Source organism: Solea senegalensis, linkage group LG7, assembly GCF_019176455.1.
Source record: "Solea senegalensis isolate Sse05_10M linkage group LG7, IFAPA_SoseM_1, whole genome shotgun sequence".
Taxonomy (NCBI): Eukaryota; Metazoa; Chordata; class Actinopteri; order Pleuronectiformes; family Soleidae; genus Solea; species Solea senegalensis.
The window spans coordinates 15,621,985-15,647,348 of NC_058027.1; the positions used below are offsets into that span (position 1 = coordinate 15,621,985).

The following is a 25,364-nucleotide window of genomic DNA, read 5'->3' on the forward strand; positions in this document are numbered from 1 at the left end:
TTAAAATAGCAACTTAAGGTAATGTTTGCGTGCAACTGGGATTGAATGTCATTTTGGCATCAACACTGTTAATGTAAATAGTCACACTACAGAGAGTACAGCGTCGTGTGTACCAAGCTTGTTTGTTCCTTTTGTTTGTTGAGCTCCTCGCTGAGCTGAGGTGGACGAGGACTCGTGGTTTACTGAGCTGCTGGTTATGTGTCAGATTATCATTAACCAAACAGTGGCGTAAATGGGCCAAGCAAAGTCAGCTGCAGACTTTACACAGGAGGCAGATTTATTCCCAAATCAGATCATTTGCTCTCATCATCCTCCTCTTCCTCACATATACTTAACACACTGGTATAGTGACCTTAGATTAAGATGGATTGAAAGATAAGGTGACATTAATTATTATTATTTAATTTATTAGTTTCATTTTCTACGCACTATGGTCAAAATTCCTCAGCTCCACTCTGATCACATACCCTGGTATATACACTAAAACAGTATTTTTGATTTTCCTCCAAGTACCACCTGAGGAAGCTCGCGTACCACTGGTGGTAAACGTACCACAGTTTGAGATCCATGTACGTTTTTGTAATTTTAAAATCACGTCCTACATGCAGCGTCGTAATGTCATCGAGTGACAGAAGACCTAAACACTGCTATACTGAAAAACAGTCGTGTTGGATAAACGTCTTTAATGTGTGAACTAATTTTGACAATGGTTTGTAAGTTTCACACAAGCACAATGAAACCAAAGGTGTTTAATCAGGATCCTGCTCCAGCATTTGAAAGCACAGCAGGGAGATGCAATGACATCATTGTGTGAATACATTTAAGAAAGCTGCACCATTATTCAAGACTCTTATTGACCACAGATGTATTTTATGATTGTGTAATCACTATTGTGATATTTGATTGTGTCAATATCGAACGACTCTTCTTCGAATTGAGTAACTACAGCAGTGGCAGTTCTAACTCGCTAACAGCCCTATTATTAACTGAATACATAAACAAATTCCGAAGCAAATGCACACACACACTCTCCAGCACACCCGTGTTGGATATTTACGTGACCAAGTACAGTATGTTGCGTGGCTAGGTGCCATTTTGGCGCCTTTGTCTCCATGCCGGAGTGAGCAGCTTTCGTAAGTTGACACCTACTTCTTCATATGACATGTCATGTGGAGGAGTTGTTTTTGCGTGTTTGTGGATATCAGCGCCGCTCTGTTAACGCCAGTCTGGCAGCGGATAGTAACGCAAGCCTGCAAAAAAGCTGATGCCATGTGTAAATTAAACGGGTCTCTCTTCGCCGCTTCGTCCATTCCTATGAGTGTGGTGCAGGCCGCTGTTTCCCTGTGATATTTTTACCTAAATGAAAGTTACGCTTTTACAGTGTTTACTGTGCAGGGCATTAGTGTAAGTGAAGTGGCAGCGTAGTAGTTTATGGTGTGGCTGCGGTCTTAGACAGCTGGTTGTAAAAGGGATGACATCTAACCTTGCCACCGTGCTGTTAGGATCATGGGGCTTTGGAGCCACACTACTCTCTTTAGATGGATGGGTTAACATCAGCTTTCCCCCAGTAGTGTCCTATGGGGGTCAGTGCCAAAACCACTTCAAATGTGCAAACCATAATCCCCCTCTGACATTAATATTTTCAGATGGAGGTAAGCAGGGGGCACGGTGGAGGGGGGTGGCAATGTAAGCAAGGACTTTCTGGCTGGCCTTGTTTCATGCTGGCAGTGGTGATAGACACTATCACCATTACTCATGGTGCAGGCATGTTCAGAATGTATTCTTAGCCCCTGTCTTCCTATCAGTCACTACAGAAAGGTTGGAGGGTCAAAAAATAAAGAGGTAACCAGTCTGTGGGGCTGTCTCCACCACCGCTGTTTACCAGGGAGGGGGTGATATTTTAAACCTGGGAGAGCTCACATATTTACCCCAGTGAGCCTGACTGACCTTGCCATTTGTTATAGTGAAGACGCCGGAGGAAACTGAGGAGAGACTACTTGAAGTTGCTTACAGCTTTTGCAGATAAAAAACAGTCCACAGAAGAAGATTATCATAACAGAAGACGACTGGGTTAAACGGAAGACTTGAGGGATAGAGGCAAGAATAGAGGAGAAGAAACTTGGGGGAGTTGTGAGGTAGCCAGGCTGAGCTGACTTCTACCCCAGAGGAGGAGTTGCAGTTGCCGGCCAGGGCAGGTCCCGGAGCCGGCAGGGCTGGCCCTTCTGCTTCTCCACCTCTATTCCTTCCTCCTTTTTACTCCTCCTTCTCCTCCCTTTTACCATCTACCAAACTGCTGTGCAGTGAGGAACCTTCAGGCAGAGAGCGTTGAGCAACACAGGAATGCTCAGAAAATCCTGCCAACTAAACTTCATTGCTGCAAGTGAGTGAAACTTCAGAGGCTGTGCCTTTTCAGAAGAGGACCTCCACTGTCATTGTTTTGTTTTCAAATTCATTTTTTTTTTTGTTCCACTCACTGGTTGAGTGCCCCCGAGAACCTGAGGTTTTTTTTATACACTTTGTTTTCCTCAATTTTCTCAATTTGTGTTTTTGTAAACCGGAACAGTGGCATCCTTTTCAGTAGCACGTTGCAAGGACCAGCTCCACTCACCCAAGATGAGCCGCTGGCTGAAATGCACTTCCATGCACTTTGTAGGTATTCATTGTCAGTAATTTGAGTCCATCACAGCTTCTGTTGTGCCATTATCACAGAGTGAATTACTTGAAAGCTGCCTTGTAACAATAGTATAGTAATGCAGTGGCAAAATAGTTTTTGAGGAAAATCAGGCTATAATCTTTGGATCAATTTAGTGACGTATTAATTGCTTCATAGTGATGAAATATTGCACGTTATCAGGATAATATGTGCATGGCATTTTGTAAGCATTCGTTTCTACTTTTTCTTCATTGCTTAGCACTTGAGTCTCATTCCCAGAACTCTCGAGTGTGCTCTGTTCCCATGCTTTGTAGCCATCACTCACAGGGGAGGTTTTCTATAACTGTAATCTAACACATTCTTGGCACATTCTGCAAGTCTGTCATTGTATAAAAAGGGAAAATTGCATTGTCTTTGCATCATAAATTAACAAAATTATAGTGATTACTCTACCAAATACATGTTTGGATGGACTAGAGTATTTGTTTTGGTTTGGGATGTATTGTCAATCATTTCTAATTTCATTGTCTCTATCAGAACACAGACTGGAACAAGTACGATGATCGGCTAATGAAGGCCGTGGAACGCGGCGAAGTAGACAAGGTAGCCGCGGTTCTCGGCAAGAAGGGCATCATCCCCACCAAGCTTGATGTGGAAGGGCGTTCAGCGTGAGTAAACACAGGACACACACACACATATACAAACACATAAACGTGCTGGAATCTTCTGTGCTTTTTTGCACACATCTATAAATGCTGAGCAGCACAGATTCCGAACATTGTTGTGTTTGGCACATTTCACAAAATTCCTGACCCCCCGTTTCCAAAACAAGTACAAATACGTGGAAATTCCTTTACAATGAGGTCACTCTTATGAGTATAATAACTTTCACCTCATATGTTCTTTTATGACGACAGTGCCAAGTCTTTAAGCCCAGTAAAAACAATCGTGAATCTTCAGACACCCGAATGCCCCCTTTCTGAAGTATCTACATTAAACCTTCATCCAGCTTCACTGCGCATGAACAGCACTGGAGTTGCAAATCACGATGTCTGTTTTTGTATCCAAAAATGATCTCTTTTCTTGTCCATCAAGCTGGAGGTCAGTGTGGGAGTTTATGTTAAGAATGCTTGTGGCCACTGAAGGCTTGACCACACTGGCCCAAGTCTGTTTATGTAGTCCTCACAGGAAATGACTCCCTGCAAATTCAAATCAGCTCCACTCAGAACAGAAGAATAGGATTTGAAGGAGAATTCACTCAATGTAACTGAAATATGTAAGAAGAATTAAAAAAAATCTCTTAAACTTCTCAGACCGCTGATATTTCAAGTATCTCATAAAGACCTTGTGTCGTTGTCCTATTAATGAAGATGAAGACCGAGCCTTGGGCAACAATGCATGTTAGAGCCATTTAAAGAAGCAGGTACTTGGTTTTCTTCCTAAATTTAACCAGATTCCAACACCAGCATGCAAGTCCTGGCGCCTCCAGTTTAATCCTAGATATATGAAGAAGTTGCTGTGCTTCAGGTTTATTTTGACAAAGGCTTTGTTACAGCATATAACTGGAGCAGCATCAGATCCCAAAAGCCAAGGTGCTGAGTATTTTCAGCAGTGTGTGAAATATTCTCGTCGCACCATTGCACAGTCCTGGGATTGTATACGTGTACGGGTGCAAACAGAAACATTAAAATATCCCATCTCTTGAAAATGTGCTGGGATTTAAATCCATAAAGTTACGGTGACGGAGGAGTTGGTGCCCCAAACATAACACAAATCATTTAGTAGAACAATTAAACTCTCAAATCAACCCATCACATTCACTTGACATTTATGGGAAGAGGTCACAGATTTGCCAAGTATGCCCCAAACAAAAGTGAACCACATTCGCAACTCAGCAAATCTGCTTATAGTTCAGTGGGCCACACACGGGCTAACATGTGTCTGCGGCATTCTGGCCTCCACAAAACCCAGCAAAGGAATGTCAAATGATGATCCCTTGTAATCATCATCCTCCGTAGGGGAAACTAATTACAAACTGTAGCCTCCAATATATAATTTGATGTTCCCCAGATTAACTTCACTGTATTTATCTAATGAATTCAGCTCTAACTGTTCCATCGCGGCTTCCAGCTGAGTAAATGGTTTACATCTCTCTGCTGTGGCTTTAGCTGGCTTCCAGTGAAGTTAGCCCACCCATCACACCTGCTCACTCTGTGCAGTTGTGAAAATTTGCTGGCAGGGCAAAAGGAGCCCCCGTGACAGCACCACAAGTCTGGCACTGTCTAAAGATACTGGCTCCTCCCCATTGTTTGTGAAGAGTAGTTCATTTTATGCTTGAGTGTTTTCAAGAATAACAATGCTATGTTGTGAGGTTCACACTTGGATCTATGTCATTTCAACTTGACCGTATGACAGGCTACAATTGGGGTGAACCAACCAATCGGTTTCAAATTTAAATCATCATTTTAGCAAATTGCCAAGAGTGCAGTTTCTATTTCGATTGTTGTTTTTCAATTTCAGAATGCGTTACGTCGATGTTAGAATCCATTCACATCTTCCATTCTCATCATTGCAGATTATGAGTTATTATTTTGATCTCATGTGGATGTGCTCCAGCTTGTATTAAATCTCTAACACAATAAATACTGAACTGCAGTTTAATAAATTTAGTAAAATCTCATTATGATATTTTACCCAAATTGCTCAGCTAAACTACAATTTATAATGTTATGTGTTTCTTCTTCTACTTATTTGACGTCAATCCAAAAAAACCTTGGCTGAAGTTTGATAAGCAATCCCGAGACATTATCATGATTAAACCTATTATTGTCAAACTGGTTGTATACTAGTGCAGCATCACATTTATTCCATCAGAGACTTGGTGGAAAACATCGAGGCATTTACATACTGTAGAAGAGTCCACATGTTGTTTTTCTCACTACCAGATACACACTAGTTCCTTGTTCTTTCACAAAGCAAAAATGTGTCACTTTTTTGCTGCTTCGGTAGCACTTATGTAGGAGACGGTGAAGTAATCAAAGTAAATCAAAGGGCTGATATCGGAAGGGCAGCATAAATACTTAACAATCTGACATGTTTTCATTCCTGTTCCTTCAGAAACTCCATTTATGTGATTCAGCTACCAGCCAGCATACAGTATAGTCTTGAGTTTACTTTTCCCTATTCACTCCTCTAAAAATAGCAACCAATGATTGTAGACTGTGGACCTGAAAGCTGCTGAAGACACAGGTGTGACGTTAATGTAGCCGTGGAGAGTCTGTTGCATATAATCATAATAAAAGCCTGCATTGAAGGCAGATTCCTCATGTCCCTCAAGGAATAACTAAATGTTCTGTCATAATGTAAGCGGAAAATCACATTATTTGGATTACATATCGACTGTGGCCCATGAACTTGGCGATTCATATCATCTGACCACCCACAATTTGAAAGCTCCGGTCATCAGCTTCCTGGCCGGTGTTTGCCTGGAGAGGTCAGGACCCTGTACTGCTCCCGACAGAAGCAGCGTCCCATGGCCATCAACACTGCTTTTAATACCCGCGTCAGTGTTGAGGTGACAGCCTAGCTGTCTCCTTGGCAGATACTTCGGGGTTAGTGTTTAAACAGGTTCATGTGACTTGATGGGTGACAGACTGAGATAGGTTTACATAGAAGCGCCGTGCAGACCGTCGTGGCTTGTGGCGTCAGTGCTGCTGCAGGTTAAATCAGAGAAGGGGAGTGGGAATGTTTCCAGTCAAAGTGACGATTAATGACAGGTTGGGAAAAAGCTTGTTATGGGAAACTGCTTAATTGAGTCTGAAGTACACAAAGGAATATGCAGAAATTGTGTGAATTAAACATAAATACAAAATGATCTTTAAGCCAAATGAGTTTCTCCGACATAAGCTAAGAAGCTAAGAACATCAATAGAAATATTTCAATTTGGAATGTGATTAACAATGCGATATATGCCATTTTGTTATGTCACAGTATGCAAACTAGACTGTAATTGTCATTGCATAACAGTGAGATTTTTATTAAGATTGAATTCTAACATAAAGAAAAAGCTTGTTTGAAATAAGCCAAAGGTGTGTTTTTTTCAAAGATGGGAAAAAACTGTAGTGTTAATGTTGCCTTTATTTTAGGTGTATACATTTTTTTTGTATTATTCCCATAATAAAGCACTAGACAGGAAGCAGAAACTGTCATAAAATAATGATGTTTGTGTAGCTCTTGCAGTCGTTACAGGCTGATGTTTCTTGTTATTTACCTCCAGAATGCTGATCCTGCTGATAGCATGGAGCCAGGCGTCTGTTAGCCGTCTCCCTCTCTCTCTCTTGTCCTTAAGTTTCACCCTCATCCCCTTCTCTGTATACATATCACCTTTTCACTTGCCCTCTACTGCTATACTGCTCTGCGCTTTCTCAGTCTGCTTCGTGCCCTGTGCCACCTTTTTTATTTATTTATTTTTTTTTTTAAATGTTGTCCATGTGTCCTCTTGTTCTCCAGGTTTCATTTGGCTGCAACACGAGGACACCTGGAGTGTCTTAATCTCCTTCTGGGACACAATGCTGATGTCACTGCCACTGACGCCACAGGTGAGCAAAGGCTTCATCACTGGTGTGTGTCGAAGCAACCTCACAAACCCCACAGACACACAAAGCACTCTGCTGCTTTGACTGTTAATTGCACCTCTAGACATTGAATTGTTGTTGGTTTTTTTTTTATATGCTTTGCCGGTTCAGTGTGCGAGAGAAGGTGTGTTAAGGCTTTTTTCTCGACTGGTATTGTTACAGTGGCTTGCCAGAGATACATTTGCATTTTTTGGAGTGGAGGAGGAGTGCGGTCAACTCGGCGGTGATGTCAATCCCAGTTCTGACATCCAACGTTCTATGTAAATGGAATGCACCACAAGGCATTAGTCTGGAGCTGTGTCTGTACTTGCTTTTTTGTGCTTATCATTTATCAGCGTCATCAGTTCATACACTACAAACGTTTAGTTTAGTAAACGGAAGCAGTTTCTTTCTAGATATTGAGCATTTACAATACATTTTGGCTGACTGAAAATAAACCACACTAGTAGGTGTGATGTCATTGCACATGTTCACATTCTCAATTAAGGACAATGAAGGTACTTCAGGGCCAGAGCACGTTGCAGGAAGAGAGAACTGGCTTCGTGGATGATGTTGAGTTTGTGGTGGGAGTGTTTACAAAGTCTGACAGAATACTTTCATGGTTCTATTGTGCACTTGTGTTGTTTCGTAACATGATGTTATTATCTCCTCTCCCTATCCCTTAGTCCTGGTGTGTAGGATGCCTGATTACAGTATATTGAATTTGAGGCAGCATAATGGATGAGAAGGGATTTAGTAAGACATTAAGTAGGACATAATATTCCAGCCAACTCTCTCTAGCTCTTCACCTTTGCTCTTCCATGTCAGCCAGGGAAATTCGTGTCGAGCTAAGTGTCATTAATTAGACTCCTGATTGAGTTATTTGGAAACCTGTGGCGTCCGATTGAGCAAACATCTGCTTGAGCAGGGAGGACATTTAAGTGCAGCAACGATGTTAGATTGTTTTGGAATCAGTGGGGTAACTTGTCACTGAAAAATATTGTTTCATACCCATCAAAATCCGACCAAATGTCTCATACATTTTCTTAAATCCAGTGTTTACTTGTCTCAGTCGTCTCTGCCTTTGTCGGTACGTTGCTTCATATTGTGGCGTATTGTTGCCTGTTAATTAGTGGAATAGTGTGACACCAGTGGGAGGAATGTTTAAAGTAAAGAAAATGGGAAAGCATGTGTAGATGATAACCGCAGCAATGCTACTATGGTCAAAAACTCCACAGGGAACCTTCAAGTATGACAAAATACAAAAAATTCAAAAACTCACAACTCCTGATTTGTCACTTTCAGGTAAAAATGCTCTTCATCTGGCTTCAAGAAATGGACATTCTATATGTGTGCAGAAACTGCTACAGGTAAATCAAATCTATTTCCTTTGTACCAGATCACCACATGCTGTTCTATCAGTGCACTTAACGGAGAAAGACTGAGCCCTATTTATTATAAAAAAAAAAGAAAAACTCAGCAGTTCATGTAATGATCAAGCACTTGGTGGCAAAGTATCACAAATGTACCCACATTTTCAAAGGTTGTGTGCTTAACTCTCCTCACCTGTTGAGTCCACCACAAGGGATGTTTCCCGTCCTCACTGATAGACTGAAACTGTTCTCACGCACATCCTCCTTTTACTGATACCAACTTTTTCCCCTCATTCAAGCAAAAAAAAAAACTGTATGCAAAAGTTCAAGACTTTTCCATTCAGGTGTACAAAAATGTGCATAAACTGGTCCAAGGTGACATCTTCACAGTTTTATTAATATGAACACGTTCTGCTCTATGAATGTCCCACTGAGCACCTTCTCCAGGCAGTTTCCCTTTAAGCTCCTTTAAAACAGCTCTGGCAGTTGTGCCCTCTCCATATTGGTCAACAGGAGGCTCCTGTTTGAGTCACCGTGGACCGCTGGAAGATTTATGTGTTTACAATGAAGGGGCTACCTCTCTGTAATATTGTGTTCTCATTGTGTTCCCTGGCCCCCATCTCTTGCATGGCAGTGATCTAACAGAGGTCATGGCTGTTGGCAGGGGGTTGTCAGCGGTGTTGACAAGCCTTCCCTCCTGCAAACCTGCTGTCCATTCTTGGTGCCGTCATCACAGCAGACATAGCAGCTGGACACATCACCCACTGCCCCCACCACCTCCACTATCCTTCTGTCAACCCAAACCCAGAAAGTATAGGGTATCCCCCTCCTCCATGCTCCACCGTCAGCTCCCATTGCTGCTGCTGCGCCTCCACCCCCGCCCCCACCCCAAGCTTTGTCATTTGAGCGTGCAGCTAATTTTTGTTCTGTGTTGCTAGAGAGAGTTGAGTTTTTATAGTGGGGGGTCAGAGCTTGCTGGCAAGCTTACCCAGCAACATCAGGCCCCTGTTAGCGTTAGGTTCTCCTGGCCTCTATAGCAGGCCCTCGTCACCGCAGTGTCACTGTAGTGCAGCCAGCTCACTGACTGTGCAGAGATGTCACAACTTAGCATATTAACACTGCACATGAACTGCTTTGCCAACTCAGGTTTGACTGCCAACTTTTGGCACTTGAGACGTCAGTGTAAGAAGAATTACTTACATCCTGCATTAGATTTAATTTGACGACAACCAAGTTCTTTTTCCTTCTTTTTCTTGTTGTTTTTGTTGAATAATTGGTGAAATTGAACAGCCTCGTAAAGGCGGCCACCTGCTCCCCATCACAAACGTGACTGGTTGGGCAATTTATTTTTCATTCTTTTAGCTTTCAGTAATGAAAATCTAGGTTCCTGTGAAATACTTCACCATGAAACCAGGTCAATAGCATTATCCACTCAAATAATGGTTTTGTTTGAGCTACTGAATTGGACACATGGGCTGTAACGTACCGAGGCAGTTAGACAGACCCAGTTACAATGATACTGACTGACATAATTAAACGATTTAGGCCCGCTCCGTGTTTCAACTTCAGTCGTAGACTGCTGATTAGAGGAGCAGTAATTGTCTTTTGATCGATGCTTGGTGTGTAGTAAAGTACCACTAATCAACATGACAGTGTTAGTTGTTTTTCTTTTCTTTTCTTTTTTTTTTTCCATTACTGACTTATTCTCATCATTGTTCACAGAACCCTTGTAGTTAAGCGCGTGGGAGCTCAGTATTGATGGATTAGACTTGCTTTATTAGATGTACATGTTTTTTATTTTTATTGTAAGATCAATTTGTTTTTTTTTCACAATTTGTATTTCAAAACCATTAGAATTTGCTTCTATTTTTACAATAACAATAATAGAATTATTGTGGTTGTTGTTTTTTCCCAGCATAATTGTCCAGTTGGAAATGTGGACCTACAAGGAAGAACGGCTCTACACGATGCTGGTAAGACTCGACTCGGCTTTAGCACTGACTCCAGACACTTAGTTCCGCTATGTCAGGGCACTAATTAACCTTTCTGTGGACGTAAGTCTAGCCTTCTCGTTTTAAATGTGAAAACCTCCCACATTACACGTCTCAGCTTCTGTGGAAAAGACATTTGAGATTTTACAGCAGCAGACATGATGGTAGATACCCGGAAATGTCTAATCTTAAATGAAGCAGAATAGAATTATGTACAATGTGAAGCCTGTGTAGGGAGAACGTGTACAACATAGGCTTAATCTGTCCAGAGTAAACGGTGTGAGGAATCACACGTACAACCTGTTGGAATGACACTATTACAGCACAAGTAATAGTTTTTTTTGGGTGCGTCCACGATATTGGAAGTTTTTTGGAATGCAGTATGGACTGTCAGCTCCTCTTTTGATAATAATTAAGTTAAGCTGGTCTTTGTCCACTCTCTGATGAAGCTACTGTATCAGTTAATGAAGGATAGGATGCAGTGAGGGAAAATTATTATTAATAGTCTTTTTTTTTTTGTTTCCTTAACACATTCATTCATTCACTGAAGCTACAGCAACTCCATAAAAATTAAACTAAGTGCAACCACATAAGCGCCTTGTTAGCGACACCTCTTTTTTAGATGCTACATGTCACTGTGCTCAGGAATGATGATTGATTCTGTGAGCGAAGGACACGGGTCCACGCCGTCACCCCGCGAGCATGTTTTCTTTTTCTGTGTTCCTGAGAATAGAATGAACTGATAACAGTTGTTTTTCTCTCCTCAGTAATGGCAGGCTGCTCATCCAGCGTGAAACTTCTCTGTGACAGCGGGGCCTCCGTGAACACCACTGACTTTGTGAGAATTAATAGTCTGCCTCATTTCACACAGTGTGTTTTAATGGTCTCCTCTAACAGTTTATTTTTCATTTTCCAATCCATTTCTCAAAAGTTGCCTTTTGAGAAAAAGTAGTATGACTCTGCTAGCCCTTAAAAGCCTGGCACCTTGATGGCAATCAGCTGTATTGTGTGTGTGTATATAAGAGCAACACGGTTCACTACATCTTAATGCTGTGTGAATGATTTCTATATACTGTATTTTGTTGTACTTCTCTGAGCCCTTTCTGTTCTGAAATGACATATTGACAGTTATGATTGCTCTGTATGGGGCCACAGTGTATTGTGGTGAAGGCAGTGTGATATTGTGTACTTCTGTGCGTTTATGTGTCGGTCTTTGGTTTTTCTCCAGGACGGCAGAACACCCCTGGTGCTGGCAACCCAGATGTGTCATTCTCGCATCTGTCAGCTGCTGCTGGAGCGAGGGGCCGACATCACCATACGGGACAAGCAAAACAAGTGAGAGACGTCACCCTTTGTGGGTTTTGTTTTTGGTAGGGTGGGCATAACTAAATTTAAATAACTGCAAATCTGTCAAAAGTTGGCTTGCGACAAATGGTGAAGTCTGCTATTTGTAAGATGTTTTTTTCTTTCTGATATTAACATAAAACTACACAAAACATTAGGAAATATGTGCTAAAGTTGATTGTTTCATCAAAATCATGAAGACTATACAAACTTTTTAACAAAAACCTGAATTGGACAAGTTATAAGTACATCAGTTAAAGCAGGAAATGAAGGATATCTGTTGATGATAAATTGCCAAAGTTGCCAATTGCAAACACATTAAACTGTTAGTGTTTTTGTTTAGATTTTTTTTGCTCATAGACTTTGTTGACTCCCTCAGGACCGCGCTGATTCTGGGCTGTGAATATGGCTGCAAAGACGCTGTGGAGGTGTTGCTGAAGAGCGGCGCCGACGTGAAGGCGGTCGATGGTGTGGGTCACGACGCGTTCCACTATGCTCGACTCAGCAAAAACCAGGAGCTCCATGCAATGGTTAAATGTTACCTGGACAAAGCGACCAGAGGTAGATAGAAAAAAAACTTACAGCTTGATTATATTGATTAGGTCAATAAAGAAGGACCGCCTCTTCATTTTTAAATTTTGCCTGAAAAAAAATGAGTGGGATTTAAGTGTGTTTAAATCTTGATTAAATATGTTTTAATAAGAGCAAATAAGTTTTCTTGGTAGAACAGGTTTCATGGCTGCAGTTGGGAAAATATACCAAAACCTTAATAAACACAGGGAAAAATAGCCTTCTACAGTTTATTTTTAAATTTCCACTTGTTTGTTACTGCACTATATATTTACAGTGTTTTAGGATTTAAAATATAACTGTGTGAGGGACGCATAAACATTGTGGCTCCATGCTGCATGTTTTTTTTATCCATGAGCCAATAAGTCTTTTTCTGTCAACACTTCAGTTTTAGTTTTTCAGGCTGTCTTCAGCCACAGCCTTTTCTCAAGTATTTTATTTGTGCTTGTCTCTCTTGTGTGCATTCCTTTCCTGGAATACATTCTGTAAACATACAGAACATTTTTGTCAAATCCTGACACAAGTGAGGACAAATGAAAACTGATCTTGGGGTTATTTGGTTTTGTTGCAGATAAAGAGGCTGCAAAGCTGGAGCAGTGGAAGCGACAGGTAAAACCCGTCACTTTTCACTTCAGTGCCTCAAAAATGTCCGTTCATGTCAGCTACTGTAAGGAGAGGCTGCACCTTCAGTTGCGTGTGCAGCATGATGAGAATAGCAATCAAGTGACACTTGTGTGTGGCTACCTCATTTGAATAATTGCTTCATTAATGATGTGTAAGAATGAGGTTTCCTCATGACTCAAAGGTGTTGTTGACATTAATAACTCATAATCCTTTCTGTCGGCATTCAAATGCTAAAACACAGCGTATCATGAAAAACATGGCGTTCTATTTGCATATGACATCATTTTTTCTTGGACCCCTTTTGGACCCGGTGCTAACGTCCATCCTGAGTGACGGCGCTAAGCAAAGGCTTGACTGACTTAAAATAATACACAATATTGCTTGAATTAAAAAAAATTAAGGTAACAACTGAATAATAAATACATGAAACAGGACAAAACTATCCATCCATCCATCCATCTTCTACCACTTTATCCTCCACATGAGGGGCAGGACAAAATGATCAGGGTAGGCAGGGTAAAATTAACTTTGGCAAATAAATGTTTGAATGAAAACACAGGTTTTAGTGTCCAAGCAGCATTTGTCACATTTCTGGGGCCAAAAATGTGTAAACTTACATAAATTAGTAGTAATCTTAATTAGCAGATTAATATGACAATAATGGGCCGTGGCAGATTATTTTGGAAATGGCAAACATCCGTCTCCCACTGATTATTCAGTCAAGTTTTGGCACCAAGTAAAGAGATTTAAACTGAAGGCACCCAATGTGTACTCAGTGTGTCCTCGGGTCCAATCACTCATCCACCGTCACAGTATAAATGCTAATCAACATGATTCCTCTCTCTCTGTCTCTCTCTTTCATACACACAAGCTCACACACACAAAAACACATACTCGTAAAAAACATAATTTAATCCTCGTAAAAAAACAACAGAAATTACATCCGTTTGTGTTTTCACCGTTCGTAAACAGTGAGGTGTAAGTGAACATCAATCACAAGTGAACACAGGAGACTCATTCAGGAAGCTGTGTAATGTCGTACTGATGATCAGATCTCTCAGGTTGGATCCTAACACCAGGTCTGAACAGAATCTAAGAGTCGGTGTCAATGTTGTGCTGCCTTTTCTTGTCTCAGACCCGTTAACTCATTGGCTGCTCACTTGTACTCGACTGCCATCTAGTGCTTACAAGTGAGACCTGCTCCACGTGCTTCCCAAGATCACTGTAACGTTTGTGACCTCTAAACATAGTTGTAATTAACAACCCGGTCTCATCCTCGGTATTCTGTGGAGAGATCAGAGGCAGCTGAGGCTAACAGAAGGGATGTGATTATATATGTAAGTGTCCCAAACAGACAAACGCTGTTTCTGCTTCAATAACACTCGTACTTAGGGGCTGCGCTAAGGCTCCATCAGCTTTGTTGTTTGTGTTGTGGCGTTTGGATGTTGGGCTGTGTGTCTTCCAATTAAGTGATTGAGAAATGATTACACGGCACAGCACTGTAGTCTGTCTACTCGGCACCAGACAACAGACACAAACAAACCACATCTAATTGGTGCACCTGTAGACCCTGTGTGTGTGTGTGTGTATATGTGTGTGTATATATATATATATATATATACTGTATATATATATGTGTATATATACATATATATGTATATATGTATATATACATATATATATACATTATACATGTATGTATATATGTGTATATATGTATATGTATGTATGTGTATATATATGTGTATATATGTATATATATATGTATGTGTGTGTATATATATATATATATATATATATATATGTATATATATATATGTATATATATATATATATGTGTGTATATGTATATATATGTATATGTGTATATATATATGTGTGTATGTATATGTGTATATATGTATATGTATATATGTATATATATATATATATATATATATATATATGTGTATATATATGTGTATATATATGTGTATATATATACATACATATATATATATATATATATATGTGTATATATATACATACATATATGTATATGTGTATGTGTTTGTACATTATTTACTGTGTGTTTGTGAATGTATTCATGCACTATGTAAATCAGTCTGTCCAAGAATAATAACTGTATGTTAGAATTGAATGCTTTTATTGGTGTGGCAGGACCTGGAGAGGCAGAATGAGACCCTGCAGGAGAGTCTCAGGAAGTACCACCAGGAGCAGAGAACCCTGTTAGACAAGGTCAACACACTACAGCAACAGATCTCGCAGGTGAATGACATATTGCCAAAACAAAACCGTACAATACATTTCATTTAATATGGACTTGTCTTTGTCAAATTCTCATGGTTTTCTGTGCAACGGTATCCCCCTCTGGACGTTTCCGTGTCAAAAAATTAGGAGAAATAATAATTAAAGTTGATTTAATTACGGCTCTCTTAGCTTAAAGCCACTCATGCCAGGATAATTAAGTCATTCTTGATTTAGTGTGTAGGAGTTGTCTAATAATAAGGTTTTTCTTCGGTAGAGCCGGCTTACAAAACTAATTTCTTATGTAAAATATGAATTAGTCACTTGAAATTCAGTCTAACATCATGTTTTTCAAACCTTTCATCTGCAGGAGAAAATGGCTACAGAAGACACTCAAAAAGAGGTATGAAACAAAACTGGGAAACCTTTTGGACACAGTTGGACTTATTCAGCGTATTACTTTCCCTCCTTCAAATTGTAAGACTCTTGCAGTTATGATTTAACAGTCCCTTCACTTTTTTGTTTTTTAGAAGGAACATTCAAAGGTGCTACTCGGTGCAAAAGAGCGAGAGGAAGGTGCTCGAGGTCCAGAGACTGTCAAGGTCCAGCTCCGGAGTACTATGGTCAGTGGTGCTAATTATAATTAAATAGGAAAATATGTATAAAGTTGTAGTTCAATTACAATAAATATAGTAGTTGTGATGATTATAATTAGAACTAATAACTATGTGAATCTTTAGAAAATGCATAATAAATGTTTACGATTACAGCGGCATAAGTCGCTGCTTTTTTCATAAATCTTTCTGCAAATTAAGAATAAATGTTTGAAAGACTAATCCAGTCACTGTGTTCACAGGGGGACTACTCTGGGCAGTCTGTAATCAAAGGTCAGCCACTCTCTATCTCTTTAACCGCCGACAAAGATTTGATCGGATTAATTCATTATTTCTCACCAGCAGATTTTATGTTGGTTGGTTTTAATGCTTTATTTGTGTTTTGCAGGCAAAGAAAACATTTTAGTCAAACAACCGCACAGCATGGATTCTGATCAGGTACATTTTTATTCGTGGCACAACTTTGCATATGTCTGGAGTGAAGTGTTATTATTATACATTTCAGCCGCCTGTGTCAGCTATAAATACAGTATTCACCATCCTGATGGTTTTTATTATGGCCTTCAGCAAAAAGAGTATTATTTCATCTTATTACTTCACACCTTTTTGAGAAATGGGGGAACTGAGGTGATCTGGTACAACATTTTATGAATGTAATCAAGAGCTGCTCTGTATGTTGCTGGCTTTCTGGGTACAAACATATTACTTTATCACACATGTGGTGAATTTGTCTCATCTTTCTCTACAGAAGGTCCATAATCATGCCCTGGGGCGTTCACTGTCCAGACCTCTAGAAAAGAGTCAATCAACTGTGGGATGGGACGTCTCTGGTGAACTGGATGCCCTTAGACATGAACTGGAGGCAGTCAAAAGAAGACAACATGCAGCAGAGGAAGAGACGGCGCGGCTTCAGTCTGCCTTGAACCGTAAAAACAGAGAGTGCCAAGAACTGGTTCAGAGTCGCGATATCATCCAGAAACAGGCAGACCAGCAGGTTCAGGAGCTGGAGGATGCCCTGGGAGATGTCCAGAAGAGGATGCTGGACTCGGAGTGCAAGGTCAAACAGCTGCAAGCCCATGTAGTTGCTGTCAAGGAACACTTAGGAGGCCAGGTGAACGAAGAACTGCGCGTCCAGCTCCAGGATATCAAGGTCAAGTACGAGGGTGCTTCAGCTGAAGTGGGTCGCGTTCGTAACCGCCTCAAACAAAGTGAGAAGGCCCTGGAGGAGTACAAGTCCAGTGAGAGCCAGCTAGCAGCGGAGGTAGACCGGCTGAACCAAGAGCTTGGAGCTCTGACTGGAGAACGAGATGAACTCGCTGAAACCTTTCTAGAAATGCAAACCCAGTTGAAGGAGAGCCAGACTAAACGTGGCAACACGGTACCAGCCGAGAAATTTGACAACATGAAAAACCTGCTGTCTAATGCAGTTGACGAGAAGGAGCGGCAGCTTGCAGAGCTGAGAGAAGACTATGACCGTGTGCTGGAGGAGGTGGCAGAGCTTCATCGGAAGCTGGACTGTCCATCGTCACAGGGAGGACCAGCGGTGATGTCTGCCGAGGAGCAAGAGCACATACGGTCGGCGCTCGAGGAGCAAAATGCTTCACTGAAAAGGAAACTCATGGATGTTACCACCAGAAGCCAGGCTCTCATTGAAGAAGTCACGGAGAGTGAGGAGGAAAGAGACGTACTACGAGATCAGCTGGACGAGCTCAGCAGCAGGATCGAGACCGAATTCATATCCATAAAGGACCACGATGAAGTTCGCAGGAACATGGTGACTGCGTTGGAGGAGCTGGAGGACAAACTGGTGGAAGCAAGCGAACGTTACGGAAAAGCAGAGGGACAAGTCCAGCAGCTTCAAACCGAGAGGGCCACACTGCAGGAGAGCATGAGGAGTGTCCAAACCGCCCGAGACAGACACCAGAGCGAAATGGACACTCTGAGGTCTCAGAACGTCGACCTGAAGAAGAAACTTGAACTGCTCGAGAAGAGATGTGAAGAAAGGGATAAAGAGTGTGTGCAGCTGACCACGCAGAGCCAGACGCTGAAACAGAGCCTGCAGGGAGAGTATGTTTCCAGACAGCAGCACGAGCAAGTGAAGATGGAGTTAAGTTCCACCTTAGAAAGTGTTAAAGCCGACAAGTCAAAGTTGGAGACCAAGGAAAAGGAACGTGTGGAAGAACTGAAGAATGTGAAAGAAGGAAATGCCAAGTTGAAAGAAGAGTTGGAAAAAGTTCTGTTGGACATTAAAACGTTTTATATAAGCACAAAAGACCACAAAGCTGCCACAGACAAACTGAACGCTGCTGTGGTCGAGGCAGAGAAGAGAACAAAAGAATCATCAGATATGTATGTACTGGCCCAGGAGGAAACCGTAAAACTTACCCAAGAGCTGGAGGCCCAGAAGAAAGAACTTGATACGATACAGGAGGCTATCCAGTCTAGATTTATTCCACTGACGGCGGCTGCGGAGAAAGAACACTCTTACAGTGCCCAAGTCAAGGAGTTGACAGCCAAGCTGTTGGAAATGGAAGAGAAGCATAGCAAAGAAAAGTGTGCTGGAGAGGGCAACAGGGAGGAGAAGGAGAAACTCAAATATGAGGTAGAATCTCTTCAAAAGAGACTAGACACTGCCTTAGTTACCACTGAAAAGCACAAGAAAACGGAGGCAGAGTTTGTGTGTAAATTTGAGGAATTGACTCAGAAGTTGGCCAACTTGGAGCAACAGCACGATGAGCTCAATCACCAGAAAACCGATCTTCAACAGCAGAATGCCCTCTGCAAGTCTCAGATCCAGAATCTCCAGGAGCGTCTGAAATCAGAGTTGACACGGATAGCAACATACGACACGGAGCTTAAAGCACTCAATGATGCTATGCAGCAAGCCCAAGCCGACTGCAAGAAGGCAAGGGAGGCTCAGCAGGAGGAGGCCCAGAGGGTTTGCACACTACAGAAAGAACTGCAGGAGCGCCATGGAGATCAGGCGTCTCTGCTGCAGCAACACTCCAGGGCGAAGGAAGAGATGGAGGCTAAAGTGGCTAAGCTTCAAATGGCTCTCCGTGAAGAGGAGGAGATCAACGCCCAGAGGGCCGAAGATGTGTCCGCCCTGCAATCTGAACTCCTTCAGGCCACACAGGCTCTGGAGGAGATTCGCTTCAAGGAAGAACAGATGAACCAGTTGAAGAAGGAGAAGCAGCAGCTCGAGGAGGAGGTTGCAGACATGAGTAACAAGCTGCTGAGCTTAGGAGAAGAGTGCCAAGACGCCCGCCATGAGACTAGACGAGCGAGGGAGGATGAGAGCAAGGCGCGGACAGACATGGAGAACCTCCAGGAGAAGGGACGTGCCATTGAAAGAGAAATTGGAGAATTGAAAGAGAGATATGACGAGTCCCTGAGCACCATCTGTGATCTTCAGAGGAGGATTCAGACATCGGCTCAGCAGACCGAAACGAAAGACAAGAAGGTAGAAAGAAAACGTCACTGTAGACTTATTCACAGGCTCCCCAGTGTTCTGTCATGGTTTTATTAACCACACTGCTTTTGGAGCTGGCCAGATAAATATGACAGAATCCACTAGTTCAAAAGTATTTGTCATTTATGGGCTCGTTTCATGGCAGACACTTCACAGTAGGAAAATCACAGGCAAATAATGAAATGAATGATGACTGAGGTGAATTCATAAACGGAGCCATTGTTAATGTTCTCAATAAACCCTGTCACAATGTCCACCAAGGAAACGGCCTGAAGGAAATGTTCAAGTTCAAGCACTTTATTGTGTTCTTTGTGTAGCCAGAACAGAATTGCTTGTACATTTTTGAAAGAAAATGTGTTTTTTTTTTTACATATAAAAAACCCTTTCAGAGAACAATGTCATGACGTTAATTTGTGCTCGTCAGATCACAGAGTTGCTGACGGACGTTGAGCGGTTGAAGCAGGCACTGAACGGTCTGTCCCAGCTGGCGTACACGAGCAACGCGCCCAACAAGAGGCAGACGCAGCACATCGACACACTCCAAGCCCAGATTAAAAGCCTTCAGCAACAGCTGGCTGTGAGTTGTGGACGCACACGGCGCATATTAATGTATACATGCACGGCGTCCTTTACAATTTAGTCAGCTCTCCTGTTAGTGTTTGGGATTCATTTCATGAAGTTAACAATACATCACAAATGCTTATGTTTTATATCTATAGTTTGGCTAATTTAGTCGTGTGTAAAAGTAAACAAATGTTTTAGGGTTACTCCTTTTATGCAGCTTGTATTTATGCTGTTTTTTTATATAACATTCTGATTTATAATGTGCTGCGACTACAAATAACGGAGTAACTCCTCTGTAGAAGGATTTACAAACCATTGAAGCAGTAACCAAACTATCTTTGTGTCTCTCTTCCTCTGTGCTTGGTCAGGATGCTGAGAGGCAACACAGAGAGGTGGTTTCAATTTATCGAACTCATCTTCTCAGTGCAGCACAGGTAAACAAACAAACACTCTGAATGTGCTCATTCAACATTAAGATTCCTAATTGAAATATAAGAGACTGTGTTGTTAAAGGCCCAGTGTGCACCGTTTGGCAGTAAGTGAATGTTTGTACAAGTGTGGAGAAGCTTTAGAATAATAATGGTTTAGTTTATGGATAAAAGGTGACAGCCTTGTGTGTTTTGAAGTGGAAGCTTAGTCAGATTTAATGAAGGAATGATTCAACTGAAAAGTGTTATTAAATGTAACGAGGAAAAATAGATTTAGTAAATCGCTGACTTAAACTTAAATAACTCAAATAAGTTTGTGAATTCCAAAAAACGTTTTGAAGGTTTAGATAGATAAATAGACAGACATTGATCATTAAAGTGTTTGAATGTTGTGTAAGAAAGAAGTTCAGTTGATATTTAGGCCCTTGTTTTTTTTCATGTCATGCATTGCTTGATGTGCATAGACTAGGCCTTTGAGGCAGAGACGGGGAAAATCACTATCGTACAGGGTTTAAATTTTGCGGGAGGCGACGACTCATTCATCCAGAGGAAAAATAAAAAGGGTGAAAATGACGAGATATGGACTCAAGTGCTCCGTGTACTGATCTGTGAATAATGATTGTTTGTTTTCGTCTCATAGGGACACATGGATGAGGACGTCCAGGCCGCCTTACTACAGATCATCCGCATGAGACAGGAGTTTGTGTGTTAAAGCTTCTGCCGACTCACTCTGTGTCCGTTTGCTGTGGCCCCTGTGGGTGCTCACCATGTGTTTTTTGTCTTCCTGCAAAGTTTCCTCTCACAGGAAGTTCTGAAAAATCATTTTGTTCAAGTGTGGCTGGACTTGACAGTTCCCAAATATCTAACGCTGTGTTGTGGTCAAAGTCATGCTTGACTTCATCTGCCTCCTCTTTTATGTAGAAACCTTTTCTACACACACGATTCCATACATTTCTTTCAGATCTTTCATAGATGATCAGATTTCCCTCGTGGATTAAAACCCATTATGTTCAGTAATTTGGAAGTTATTTGAAGCGTGGGTCACCTCTCTCTCAGATTACTTGAATTGCTCGGCTGAAATGTAAAACCAACATGAACCCTTTTGAAGACCACTTTTCACATTCCCACCTGGCAGTCAGCTCTCATGCAGTGTTTTTTCTTTTTGTATTTAACAGCAATTTGTAACAGAATTTTTAAAGGGATAGGTTCACATTTTCTTTAATTGCTAAAACGCAGTGCGCAAATTTGAATGAGTTATTCGCTGCGGTTATTATTATAATTATTGTAATAATAATAATAATAATAATAATAATTCCTTGTGTTCATACTAGCACTGAAGGAAATGAATGAAGTGTAGACTTTGTAGTTTACTCTGCTGGCATCAACTTGACGTTGTCATAGAGCAGTCCAAGTTTATGTTTTTTATAACAAAATAATGTAACCCGGTGTAGGGTTTTCTTTACAGGTTGACCTTCAGTTGCTTTAAGAAGGCAGTTAGTTTTTTTGCTTTGATATCTGCCATTTTCACTTTCACAAAAACAACTGTTCTCAAGTCGCTCAGATTTTGCTGAGTCATCGTATCAGCAGGGTGCAGTGGGTTGACCGCTCCAGCTTCTCTTCAGAGCTCCAAAAACACAACCCTGCAAATGTCGTGGATCGTATTGTCCCGTATCAACAAATGATAAACTTCAGTGTAAAACAATTGTGATGAAGGAAAATGTGAATCTATCTTTTAACGCTCGTTCATGTCAGTTCAAACATTTCAGCTTCTTTCTTGAGCCGTTTCAGTCGGACCCTCATTTTCTTCCGGAGGTCCAAACCCTCGTGTTCTTTCTCCATCATCCAAATACCAAAGACCTGAAGTTAATGCAAATCTAAAAAAAAATAATAATAATTATCAACCAAACCCGTCATTGTGGTTGATGGTTTTGAGCAGTTTTGTGGTAGATTTGGAAGAGAGTGTGGTGGTGTGTGTGGTTGGTTGTGCTGGATTTGAGTCATGGAGATTTTGCAGAGTCTCTTGCTGTGTCCTACAGGTTGCAGTGGCACGTTGTCCTTTTTTTTTTTTTTTTTTTTTTTTTTTTTTTTGAAACCAGAGTGTCCTCTAGTGGTAAGACTTGGCAGGCCAAGTTGATAGATAATTGTAATAACCAGTGCAGAGCCCGCGGGGTAGGCATTTTGTGTGTGTGTGTGTGTTTGGAAGCTGTGATATCTGCACACTCGTGCTCAACACTGGGGAAATGATAATATGAATCTGAATTGTGGAGGTAAAACTAATGAAAATACTAATATTTAATGCAGTGAAGTTGATTGGCAGCAGAATTCCTCTTTTCTAAATTGTGAAGGAGCGGATGTGCAGCTCTCCTACAGCGACGTGTGTGTACCTTTGTGACTCCTCATGGTGTAGTGTCGTGGCGTTGTGATTGTCGAGCGAGTCTCCTCGCGCCTTTACACTGATTATATTTTTCATAGCTTTGTACTGTAAATGACAAACTACAGTGTGACAATTGTGATAATTCAGCAGGTCTGGAAGTAGAGCGGCACAGGACGCGTTCAGGGTGATATTTACTGTAGGAACAGAACAGATCTGTAGTTATGTGGATAATAGACTTCCTCCTTAACAGATAGTTACATGAAGCACTCCCGCCTTTCTCCTTCAGCTAACTCTCTTTTGCCAAGTAATATTTCACGATCTCTGTTTTTACAAGCCAAAAAAAGAATGTGTTTACACCAACAGATTAATGAAATTAATCTTGTTATTGCATTTTTATTACGCAGGCTTCAGAGAGCGACACTAATTCCTTTAGGTGTTTCCTTCTGTCCTCCCACGTCTGGTCAGTGTAAACTATAGATTTAATCCAGTTAAAAACATACTTAACAGTTTAAATTGGTTGTTTCCTTTGGTAACATCATTTGTGTTTGTGAGTCAATAATAGAAAATCAATAAAAAGTGCCTAACATAGAAAACTACATTTTGTTCAGTGTTTTTTTTTTACTTTTTTCTTTCTTTCACAATTTAAAGTGAGGTTTTGGAAGCTGCTGCTGAAATGAATGTCGAATGAGTTCAAATGTGAACTCACTGTAGCAGTGATTTGTTCTCACCACACAGGACAAGACTGTTTTCACATCATAAAGTAAAAAAAGTCACATATCTATACTTTATTTATTTATATTTACATTTACTCCGCTACATTTCCCCGTAACTATCTTTGTTACTCGTTACTACCAAATAAAATCAGGAGAAGAAGAGTTGTTATTATGCAGAGCTTTTCTAGGGGTGGAATAAAGAGCTAGTTGAAAGATATGTATTAAGTCATCTTAAAATAATGTAACGTTTACATATTATTATTATTATCATTATTATTATTATTATTATTATAATAATTATATTGACGCAGAAGACACTTGGCAATTCAATCTGAGCGACCAAGACGTTCAGATTGAAACGGAATCAGAATCGCAGGATTCAAAACCACCTCCGTATGTGATTTGAATCAGCTTTTAAAAAATCTGATCCACATATAATCCGGATATGCCTAAAAATCAGATTTGGGGCTGCAGCCTAAACAAGGCCATGTTGCCTCACTTAGTCCAAGTTTCCCCTGAGCTACAACTGACCAGACGTTAATGAGCTGGCTAATATCTTAGCGGAAGTTGTAAGTGATGCTCCGTTGCACATAATCCACTGTGATTTATAAAAGAAAACACACACTTCAGCCTGCGGAGGGCAGCATTTCACCTCTGAGTGTTCAGCCTGTCAGAAATCATCATGAGAGGAAGAAGAGCAGAGCTCGAAAGTCTTAGAAGTCGTCAAACATCTGCTTTCATTGAGACGTGTTTGCTACAGCGACAGTGTGTCCAGCAAGAGTTACATAGTGCTGCTTTAAGTTATACGTGTGTGTGTGTGTGTGTGTTGTTTTTAGCTTCCCACACTGTGGGAACACTTGAAGGTCATGTGGTTTCACTTTAAGTACAATCAAGCCAGGAATGAGAGTGAGCAGCACTCTGGCACACAGCTCACTTTTATCTTTGAACCCGTGCCTCCGTTGATTTGTCTGTTGCTCTTTTTCTCTCCTAGAGATTTATTTTTTATTAAAGCCCTTCAACAGGACGCTGAGAACAGACCCGCCAGTTCATTTCAGACGGATTCGTGGCATGCACCGGCCGCCGCTGCATGAGCACGGGGGAATTTTCCCCATTTAAAAAGTACAATATGGCTGGATTTGGCTTTTTGCTGGTTTTCCTAATCAGGATGACCAATACCACAACAGAATACAGATTTGAAGTCGAAACTCAAAAAGTTTTTGACTCGTCCGTTCCTCATCCTCCGTCTGTTCACACAAACTCAAACACACAACATACACACACACCCTCAAATTGATACAAGGCTTGTTCTGGGTTTCATTTCTTTGAGACTGGTTTCAAGTGGCAGCCTCCTCTCCTCCTCTCCTCCTCCCTCGCTCCCTCAACACTCCTCCTCCTCCTCCTTCCTTGGTTTTATGATTCCCTTTTTTGCGGTTTGCACTGAATAAGCTGTTCTCAGCAATTATGGCAAATACAATTCAATCTGCTGCTAGATCTCTCTTTAATCTCATTTCCAGGGTCTTAATAAGTTCCATACATCCACTTGCGGCCATTCGGTTAACCGTCGTAACCCCTTCCTTGGCCGCAAAGGATCCCATCTTTATAAAATTCGTCATCCCTGGAAGGATCAGAGATGTTATTTATGTTGGAATGAGCCCCGGCCTCTCCACCGCATGCCTCACCAGTGGTAAACTGGCTGAGGAAGCAGGCGGGCGGTTATATACACATCAAATACACGCCCACATCTTTGCCTGCAGTCGTCTGAGCTGACACAAACGTTTATCTCA

At 41.2% G+C, this 25,364-nt stretch overlaps 1 protein-coding gene across 1 annotated transcript; it reads left to right on the forward strand.

Annotated features, from left to right (window-relative positions):
* Positions 1 to 1,942: 1,942 nt before the first annotated feature.
* On the forward strand, positions 1,943 to 23,463 carry uacab (uveal autoantigen with coiled-coil domains and ankyrin repeats b). Its single transcript, XM_044030393.1, has 19 exons — positions 1,943 to 2,380; positions 2,564 to 2,649; positions 3,191 to 3,321; positions 7,163 to 7,251; positions 8,572 to 8,636; positions 10,555 to 10,612; positions 11,398 to 11,468; positions 11,859 to 11,965; positions 12,354 to 12,535; positions 13,116 to 13,153; positions 15,329 to 15,436; positions 15,786 to 15,818; positions 15,946 to 16,038; positions 16,272 to 16,302; positions 16,418 to 16,467; positions 16,778 to 19,492; positions 19,926 to 20,078; positions 20,434 to 20,499; positions 21,134 to 23,463. The coding sequence occupies exons 1-19, from the start codon at positions 2,341 to 2,343 to the stop codon at positions 21,203 to 21,205; spliced, it is 4,188 nt and encodes a 1,395-aa protein (XP_043886328.1). The 5' UTR covers positions 1,943 to 2,340; the 3' UTR covers positions 21,206 to 23,463.
* Positions 23,464 to 25,364: the final 1,901 nt, after the last annotated feature.